This window comes from Malaya genurostris, chromosome 2, assembly GCF_030247185.1.
Source record: "Malaya genurostris strain Urasoe2022 chromosome 2, Malgen_1.1, whole genome shotgun sequence".
Classification (NCBI taxonomy): domain Eukaryota; kingdom Metazoa; phylum Arthropoda; class Insecta; order Diptera; family Culicidae; genus Malaya; species Malaya genurostris.
Genome location: NC_080571.1, coordinates 228,514,978 through 228,525,390, shown reverse-complemented (window position 1 = coordinate 228,525,390; position 10,413 = coordinate 228,514,978). Strand labels below are relative to the sequence as shown.

The window sequence follows — 10,413 nt, the reverse complement described above, 5'->3', positions numbered from 1 at the left end:
GTCAATCCACTCTTATTCCTGATCAGAGATGCCAGAACTGCAGATATGTCTGTAAATCTGCAAATTTTACAGACTTTTGAAATTGTCGCGTCCTTTTTTTCCAAGTTCGTTTAGTTATACATCATAGAGAAATTTCTGCAATATTTGCTAACAGCAGATTTGTTTTCAGATATACAGACTTTTGCAACGCTGTCTGAAGATATTTGAAATTTTTATCTGGCATCTCTGTTCCTGATAATAATAAGTCCACTTTTTGAATTTAATTCACCTGTTCAGGACGAATGTGATATATAATTCACCCCCATTCTGCATCTCGATCGAATCGGACCCCGTCGAACGAATGTAAAAACCTGCACTCTGTAATTCGATCGAGTGATGCCTTTGTATGGAAAACTCGAACTCGATCGAGCTACAGAACGCAAAACTTCACAACCGATCGAAACAATCCGATTCGAACGAAATACAGAGCCGGGGTGAATAAGCATCCCAATTGCATCAGAAATGCCTGAAACCACCCAATGGCCCATTGTCAATCCCAAGCAGTATCAGTCATGTCAACTCCGTGATCAATACAGATGTTATAATAAATTCGTTTTACAGTTTTAAGCGAACGATCGATCTCGGTATGATCCGACTTGGCCAACACGAAGTGTAAATTGACTCCCACCCCCATCCGCCAAGCAGGGTACGCGCCCTGTAGTTCATCATCGTAAGCTCAGGGCAATAGGATAGTTACTATTAATAATATAAAATTTATTTTTTTTTAATAAAAGTTTACATGTTGCACACTTCCCACGTTGAGAATATTAGCAAGAGTCACAAAGTGGGTTGATAATCGAGACATCTATAGTAAGATGTTAGTTCCTTATCAACAGTTGCACTCTGTCCCACCGCTTGCTAATACTCCGCACCTCCTCATTCTGCTAAAAACAGGAGTCACCAGTCATCATTTGACACCGAGTAGGCATGAGGTCGGGGCTTGTGACGACCAGAGCTAAGTCGATCAAACTGCCGATACAAACAGTAAGATATGATATTTGTCGCTCCTTCCAGGATGTCGTGCACCTTTGACCCCCAATATCCTCATCATAGCTGATAATCTTCGAAAAAAAATTAACATAGATTTACCGAACAGGCTTTTACGAACTCTGAAAAACTAATTTCTGCTGTCAAAGAAGGAAATCAAACACTCCTTGCAAACGGTGGATAAAGTATTCTCACAATTTGACATTACTGAAACAAATTTTGGTGAAATTAGGGGAATCATTAGCTGACAACTAAAAACACGGTTCCTAAGAATTCTTAAAAAATATTAAGCATGTTACCTGAGTCGTCGACCTGATGCTACTTTTACCATTATGCATACTTATTCTGAAATTTGAAGACAAACACTGAAAAGGTCCTAAGTGCAAATGACAGTTTCTCTTTCTTTACCTTTTCTTTCGATTATTACGATCCTATCGGCAATCCTTCTATCTTACACTTTGCTGAGAATAACGACTGAAACTATCAACTTTCGATCTGCTGTTAAAAAAATGTTGGAAAATACAGGAATAAGCCGTAATAATTGAAAGAGAATATAAACAAAGAAAAACTGTCATATGCACTTGGAACCTTTTCTAATATTTGTCGAAATTTAATAGAAATCCAGCAGAAGCATCCAAATTATCCTTATTTTTCAGTATGAGCATTCATTGTGTTGTTATTGATGACAACTAAGAAAGCTCTTATTGCTTTAAAATTGCATACAAAAACCTTTAAGACACGAATTGTTGGCCCCATTTTCAATGGATTGTGCATCATTGAATCTGTGTGGGACAGTAAGATGTTTCAAAACTTGTACTGAACTTCTAGTTCAAACACAAAATTGCCTTCAACTTTTCATTTGTTGTATTAGGAAAATTATGATGCTGAAAATCGTTACTAAGACTCAGACATTGTGTAGTCCGAGTCTTAGTAACGATTTTCAGCATCATAATTTCCCGGATTTGCACTAAAATTCCTGAATTTCTCCCGGTGAAACCAAATTCCCGGTCACTTGCCACCATGCTCAAAACTATTGCAATTTCGTCATATTTATTTTTTGGCCATACGAATCGTTATGGGTATAACCGTAAACTCTAAACTGGAACTTACTTCGACATCTCATGGAATGTTCAATCAATTGTCACACGTTTAGATTCAAATTCGATCCGATTTTCAGCTTCGACATTAGTGTAGGGTAGTGGCCCGTATTACGGGTATCACTACACGGTGAAAACGAAGAGAAGTGATTTTTACCCTTATTATCGGTCTCACTTCACGGTGAAATTAAAGTGAGGGGAATGTAGGTCTTTATCGCGAAAGTTGCTTCAGAGAAAAAAATTAACTTAGATGAGCTTGTTATTATAATAAATATCAAATCACCAATTTTTTTTTGGAAAAATGAATTTCAGTGAAGTGGAAGTGAGAACGATAATAAGGGACAAAATATATAGAAGCGGTTATGTGCCCTATGCATAAAACTTGGCTAACCCCAATGACTAAATTTTATATTTTTACTCTACATAAATAGTAGCGCACTTGCATCATCACACCCACATGGCAAAGTTAGTGACTTGCCTTCTGAACAACACCAATGTTGTATCTTCAATCTTTGTTTTATAATTTCCTGATTTAAAAAATCGAGTTATATTGGACATTTCTCAACTAAATAATAGTCAAATACTTTAATTAATGTTTATCGTTTATTGATTTTGGCTTGTGCTGGTCGATCCATGAAGCAAGGTTCGTTCTAATCCGTTCTTAAAAAGATTCGATATTTGATGAAATTTATTAAACTTAATTATTTTTGATAAAAACTATTCAACGACAAATACAGAATAAAATTAAAATAAGAACGCTTATTAATAGGAAGAAAAGTAGAACAGAAGAGTTTCTTTCGTTTCAATCATCTACTCAATTCAGCATCGAGTTCACAGCCTCATGATCAAATTCCGAGGAATTTTTATCTTGCGAGTTTTGTGAGGAAAGGATTTAACTTATGATGGGAACGCCTACGGCGAGATAGGATCGTCTTGAGTAGCTTAGATGGGATTTTCGGGATGCGGATATTTCTGCTCACGGATGGATTGTGGAATATTGGAAAGCATTACTTATGCAGGCATCAGCATCGATCAGGCGTTGATCGTTTTTTGCTGGAAGCTCGCAGCAGCAACCTCATGCTATCAGAAACTTTCCCGTTCAGTGACCTATAAATCCCCAATAAACAAATATTACGACGCTGCTCCTAATGTTTCTTCAGTTCCATTTGTGCTTCATTGTGTCCGATGATGAAAAAAAAACACTGCCAAATGTTCCTAATAGTTCATATAACTGTAGTATTTACACCTAGTATGCACTTCACTGTTATTTAATATTTACAGATTTCAGATCCGTATGGTTGTTCCAACTGTTCCTATTTTTAACACTCTCCGTCAAGAATTTCAACGATTCCGCGCGCATTTATTATGTGAGATGCTTTGTCAAACAATCATTACTTGCCTTGTGGAGGGATCCTAGACTACCAAGTCGTTTGAAAGTTGATATTCCATTAGCTTGAATACAACTTGACGACGAAATACAATGCAATGCTGTACGCACTCGATAAGTAGTGAAACACATCTCAAAACTGGATGATGTGACTTTTGTTCCATACTCTGTCACGTATTAGCTATGTTTCTGCGAATAGCTTTAGCTTGACTAATCATCCATGAGTTTAAATAGATCATCCTTCATCCAACGACGATTCACTGCTTTCTTGTTTACTGTTGTTTGCAGTGAAATGACTGGTCATCAACGTGTCTCATTCGAAGCTTTCGATGATGGTCATCTTCGACCGACCCGCCTTATATACAGCTACTGATCCACCAAAGATCCTTGAGCATGGGACTGATCTTCCGTAGTTTGTTCGATCCAAGGACAAACTCCACAAGGCATAACGATCCGACACTATCCGTTGAAAATCTCCAATCACATTTTGTTTCTCAACAAACAAGTTTTTTACATTATCAATCACATACACATAAATACTCGAACTTTTTCGGAAAGAACTTATGCAGATCCTTATCCCACGTAGTCCGTTGGCCAGCTAGGCAAACTGTTTTCTCTTTCGAATCGTTAGCAGAATAATCACGATCATTTTGGCAGAACTGCTTCGAGAACCACTCAGGAAGACTTGTACGATGAGTGAATCAGTTAAGAAAATGAAACGGACGAAACCACCAACATCAAGGACTATTACACGTGGAATGGAAATACAGCGCCAATAAGTGGTGCTCAGAAATTCGTCACCACATTCATACTGGTCTTACAGTCGATCAATCTCTTCACTTTAGTCGTCATCGTCGTCGTCGTATCGGCAGTAGCGGCATCGGTACCGGAAGGCTCTTGCTTGGTTATGAAGGTCAGTTCGAACGTCGATAGCCAATCGAAACACGTGTCCTCATTCTCGAACGCCAACGTCCGACTGACATAATCCACCGGGCAATTGGGACGATAACTAAATATAATAAATGGTAAACAAATTATTGATGATCAAGTTGGCAATAAGCGCAAACAGGTTAATTATATTTGTTAATGGAAGATTGGAATGTTGAATCCTGTAGAGAAATCCACCTGAAATGAAAATTAGTAGTCCCAAACCCACCCCATGCAACCGATTGCATAAACTGCTCTCGTCTGATCATCGAATATATTGGCTGAAAAGGGGATACCAGATGCAACCTAAAACCTAAAAAACCTGAGACCTGGTTTGTCTTGTCACCACCCAAACTACACAACAGTGCAAGGTCGAGCAGGACAGCAAACAAACAACAGTAGGTCAAAACCGAAACGAATACGTACGCTTTAATTATGTTCTTCAGGGCAAACTTGCGTTCACGTTCTATGAACCAATCGATCAGATAGCCAGCCATCAGAGGGGCCGCACGGTACAGATTGAAGAACTTACTATAATGGCCTAGGGCCCAGGCGGAACGCAATTTGAGAGCAAAAATGATTACGTCGTGCTCGCGTTCCGTGGGCGTTAGCGCTTTTAAAATGGTGGTCAGATCTGCAAAAAAAAAATGCTATACAAAATGTGAGCCAACAAAAACTAGTAGCATTTACCTAGCGTATTTTTGGTGAAAATGTAATACAGTATCCGGTACGCAGTAAACTCCAATATATTCTCGCCTCCCACCTCGGAGTAGAGCATTTTGAGCTGTGTTTGGCACTGGTTGAACTCTTCGTGGTCGCCCTTCTCCATGGCAATGCGGGCATGCGTTTCGTAGACCTGGACCGTAAATTCATCTCGAATACCTTGAACCTAAAAAAAACAGAAACATGTTAAGTAAAATGCTGAACAAATGCACTTTCCCTATTCCATTGGACGCTTACCGTCAAATCCTGCCTGATCGACTTCAGTTGATCGCACGCGTAGTAGTAGTCCTGTTTCTCAACCCATTTATTCTTCACATTCTGCAGCGAATACCGAAGCACTTCTACGGGACGTACTTCCGATGGAGCTGGAGCCTTGGTGAGTCGAAGAAAACTTTTCTCTAAATCCCGACAGGTACCGACAATGTGCAGATCAAACAGATACAGTCCAGGTTCGTTGTCACCGGCAGTATCTTCAATGAAGGGACGAGACGGTGTCGGCATTTGGAGACGCTTCCTTATTGGTGACGCAAGGCTGGGAGGCGAGACTCTTCGTGAATTGGAGTTGTTGAAACGGGCGGCACGTTTTTTTAGCGCTTCCTGATCACCATCCACTGCCCCACCTATCTGACCGTGTTCTGAATAGAAACCAGATTTTTTCTGGTTTTTCACTGTACCGGAGTTTTTAGTTTTTTGATTTGCTTTCTGATTTTTGACTTTATATGCTTTGGAGGAGGTACGGCTATCTTCGCTACTATCCGAAGATCGACGTTTTCGTCGAGGAGAACGGGACTCGGCACTAGAAGATCGACTGCGACGATTGCGACTATACCGACTAGAGGGAGATCTAGAACGTGAATGGGAAGAACGGGATTTTTTCGATCCAGTTTTCATTCCAAGCCGAGATCCGAGTGAATAGGATATTCCCGCAGTTCCTCCCCCACTTTTGCGCGAGTAGTTCTGGTTGCTATTTCTCTGTCCGTAACCGTTGTTAGTGGGACTTTTACTTTTTCTAGTGTTTTGATATTGATTTATGCTTCCCGCAATACTCGCATTCTGGGATTTGTTCTTTGGGATGATTGTTTCTCGTTCACTGTGTACACTTGGTACTGGTTCATTGCCCCAATCCTTGGTCCACAGTTCGCCTTTATTCGCGGCAGCTGTAATACGTCCTTTAAGGCAGATATCGATCTGATCTTTATCAAAATCTGTCTTACACTTGGCATAACAGCGCGCGACAAAGTTATTCAAGCTTTCGGGCCAAGCATCAGTCGGGTTGTGAAAAGGATCTGGTTTCTTCATGGCTGGTGGTGGAGGAACGGATGTACTGATGGTGCCTCCAATAGACGAATGGCTAGGAATTGGTGGCGGCGGTCTGCTAAGATCTGGAACCTGCATCGCCACGGGAAAGTTCGTTCCCCCCGTAGTTCCTGATGCCACCATTGGAGCAATGGTTCCGGAATTATAAATGGGCTTATTCTGTGATTGGTTGACAGCATTGTTATTCGTGTTTTTATTTTTCTTTTTCTTTCGCTTGCTTGTCTGATTATTTTGATCGAAGTGTTGATTGTGATTAGCATGTTGCTGCGGCTGCTGTTGCTGTAAGCCATGATTCAATGGATTAGATTGAACTAACGGACTCACTCGTTGCGGTTGTTTGCTGATATTAAAACGAATCGGTCCAAACTGACTAGGAGCTTGCTTGAGACAGCCTTGCAAGTGTCCGTCCTGTTGTTGCTGAGGAGAGCTAAAAAATGTTGTCTTGTTCATTAAACTACCTGTAGAAGGCGACGCTGATGATGGCGATGTTTCGAAACTGTTCGGTACGTTGTCCTCATCTGTGGCAAAAACACTCTGATTTTTACCAACATTCGAATTCGTCGTTCCAGCAGTAGGAAGCGGAGGTGGTGGTACATTGATAGCAATTCCACCATTTGAACCAAATTGCAACTGCTGATAGTAGGCGTTACAATATTGAGCATATTGCTGGTAAGCCATTCCGAACGAATTGCTCCCGGAAAATCCGATCGATTGCGAATTAGATTTATCTTGGGAGTTCATATAACTACTAGGCAACACGGTACTTACAACAGTATTGCAATTTTCATATCACACCGAAACACCTTCAAACGGCTTGAGCACTGCAATTTCCTGTTCAACAAAAAATAAAGAGCGTAAAAATCAAGATGGCGGATGTTCAAGGCGAAAAGTGGAATTTTCAAATGCGATTTTCTATCAAAAACAACATTTTAACTAATGCAGTACAACAGTTATTACAATGTTTACCTGTACAACGACAAAATTAAACAAATTTCAATCCAAAATTAGATAAAATGTTGGAACAAATATCCACTTCAAAAAGCTGTAAAGTTGACGCAGTTCACTGGCACACTTTCTGATGATGAATGATTGCCTTGTTGGTGGAGAATGATAACCGTGTGGCCAGATTGTGTATTTTATAACCAAAGTTAGGTATGCAACAAAACCCTTAATGGGGTGTATCAGTGGGTAGTTATTTAGTTGAAAACAAATAAGATGGGCGAAGAAGTCCCACTTTTTTATAACAGCTAATGAATCGAATATTTACATAATATTCGAAAAGGGTTTTCGGATGATTCTCTCTTTTTAAGAGTTATTCAGAATGTAAAAAAAAAGTTTACATAGTATAGAAACATGTGTTTTTGGTTAGAAAATGCGTAAAGTGTAATGTTCATCACACACTGAAATAAAAATATTTTTTATATTCATTAGATTTGTCATATCTCGGTTAATTTTTCAAAAGGGCGTATAAGCAAGTGAAAGTTTCTCTTTGTTTACTTTCTCTTCTATTAATTACCAAGCGGTTTCCACGTTTATCACTTAACTCTTTGCATGAAATGATACCCGAAACTTTCGACTTTCAAACAGAATAGTGGTATCAAAGAAAATCTTTTTAATCTCATCACAATAATCGAAAGAGAGAATGATTAAAGAGAAACTGTCACTTGCTTATACGTCCTAATGAAAAATCAACCGAGATATAAATCGCATGCATCGTATAACTCATACCCACATTATCGAAATGACGGAATGAGCAATGAAATCTTACTCGACTGCATGATTTTTTAGTGCTCGATCGGTTCAGTGCTAGAATTTTCGCCTGAGTTGACTGCTCGATCAACCTGATTGACAGTGACATTATAAATGTCATTGAATATTCGCTCATTTTATGAATGTGTTAGTGTAAAATTTAGGCGACTTAAGCCATTTCACTACACTCCAGCTAGAGGAATGGATGATGCTGACTAAGGTAGGCCGTTTTGTTAATTTCCAGCGAATTTCAATAGTTTATGTTGGGATTCTAAGAAGAACTGGTTATTTACTAGTTCTGTATATCCGAAAAACATGAAGATTTAAACTTGTATATTCAGTTATATAATGTTTTCGTTTAAAAATAAACTGAAAATCAGCACGAAAACGTGCAAAATCAGGAAAGAAGAAGAAGACGAATTGACAATTCAGTCCGCATCTTCTCACTCAATTCCGAATGATTTCCGAATCAACCGGTTGTAGGCGAACCGGTTCATTCGGAATCGGTTGTTGCACTGGAGTTGGAATTGATTCGGAATCCATTATGATTTCCACATGAAATTCCGAATGAAAATTTCTCGCCGATTCGGAATTGATTCGGAATCCATTCGGATCTGATAATGTGGGTAGAAGTTGAAACTCATAATCTTTATTACGTAAAGTCTAGATCAGTCGTACACAGATGAGTCAGACGAAAATTCGATGAAATTTATTCCAATATAATTTTAAAATTTATTAGATTTCGCATGCTGATTGTATTTCGAAGAACCATTTGAAAACATAACCTTGTTGAAAGTGTGAATAAAACCTATTCACTGAAGAAAATAAGATACTTTTTTTAAGCTGAGTTAGCTGTTTTTACATGAGAATGGCCGCGAATCGTACTACTTGATTGTGGTTGTGTGTCCTCGATATCAGCTGCTCCAGGCAGTTCTTGATAGGTGATATGTTTAACTGTTTTAGCGTTGTTTAAAGACCACAATTAATTTTTCTCGACGTTGCTCAGTAAAAATGTACCTAAGAGTGCATAAAACCGATTATTGGTTTGTGGTATATACCCCGCTTGTGAGGAGTTCTGGCAACCGTCAGAAGGCTGGCTGCATTCCGGCTGCTGTCAAAATTGTCCAGGAGAAATTGCGTCATTATCTCGCCGTATGTGTCTTGTTTATTTCTCTCTTCCTTTTTTTCGACTTCATTTGATGTTCGACAATCCCGCATGTACATACAAAAAACAAATCTTGAGACGAGGTATATGAGATTAAAATATGTATGTTTGGTAGTGAGAAAGTAATGTTAACATATTCCATAATTAGTATATATGAAAAGCAATAACTTCTTGCCTTTCATATGTACTTTTTATTGAAAAAATAAAACCAAGACGCTAATAATGTAAAACCGATTCAAACCGATCTTGTATGGCAAAAATCCGACAGAAACAGAACCGTTAATAACCGCTAGGCGAAATTCTCTGCCAGAAACGATTGTTGCATTGTTGCCAGACTTTTGCCGGAATTCTGGCAGAATTCCGACAAAAATGTCTGGCAGGCATAGCCAGCCGTCGGGGGGGGGAATCTGCCCGCCGCGTTCAAGTGGGACATAGCTGTAATACTTTGATTCAGTTAGTTTTTCGCATGGAATGTTTGAAAAGTTCATTATCGGACCTGATGTAAAATGGACTTGTAGTCATCCAGGCTATTTTTTTATTGTGTTGGTATATTTCATGCGAAATTAAGTGGCGGCAGGCCATAAACAAATAGATACCGTAACAAAACTTGGGTTCGATTTTGTATTGCGTTGAAGGATGAGAAGTAGGCACAATTCGGTATTTAGTTTTGGCAATATGTATTAAATCTGTATCCTGCATGAAATCCGCAAGGACGTATACAAAAAAGTACATCTATCTATATATGTGTGTTGCTAATGTTCTCTGGTATGCATGGGTCGATTTTCAAATGATTTTTTTTTTGTTCGAAAGGTGACGTTTATGCGGAGGTTTTAGGCTATAGTACATAAGGAAAATCCTTCGAAAAAGTAGAGAAAAACTAGAAAATTGGTTCGTTTAGAATTGGTAATTTTCAATTCAATGCATGCTAGATCTCCAAAGATTGTTTGGCGCGTATCGAGTTATGCAATGCTGATGCACGCTGAAGAGCAATATATGAATACATTTTCCATTTTCCGATATAT

At 38.9% G+C, this 10,413-nt stretch overlaps 1 protein-coding gene across 2 annotated transcripts; it reads right to left on the bottom strand.

The window, feature by feature from the left end:
* Positions 1–2,707: 2,707 nt before the first annotated feature.
* LOC131427925 (leukocyte receptor cluster member 8 homolog) lies at positions 2,708–7,578 on the bottom strand. 2 transcript variants are annotated; one of them, XM_058591510.1, is made up of 5 exons: positions 7,444–7,578; positions 5,398–7,308; positions 5,128–5,326; positions 4,864–5,071; positions 2,708–4,519 (listed from the first exon to the last, which is right to left on the bottom strand). In XM_058591510.1, the coding sequence occupies exons 2-5, from the start codon at positions 7,216–7,218 to the stop codon at positions 4,297–4,299; spliced, it is 2,451 nt and encodes an 816-aa protein (XP_058447493.1). In that variant the 5' UTR covers positions 7,219–7,308; positions 7,444–7,578; the 3' UTR covers positions 2,708–4,296. The 2 variants fall into 2 exon arrangements, with proteins under 2 accessions (XP_058447493.1, XP_058447492.1); XM_058591509.1 differs by having other exon boundaries at positions 4,422–5,071.
* Between the last annotated feature and the right edge of the window lie 2,835 nt (positions 7,579–10,413).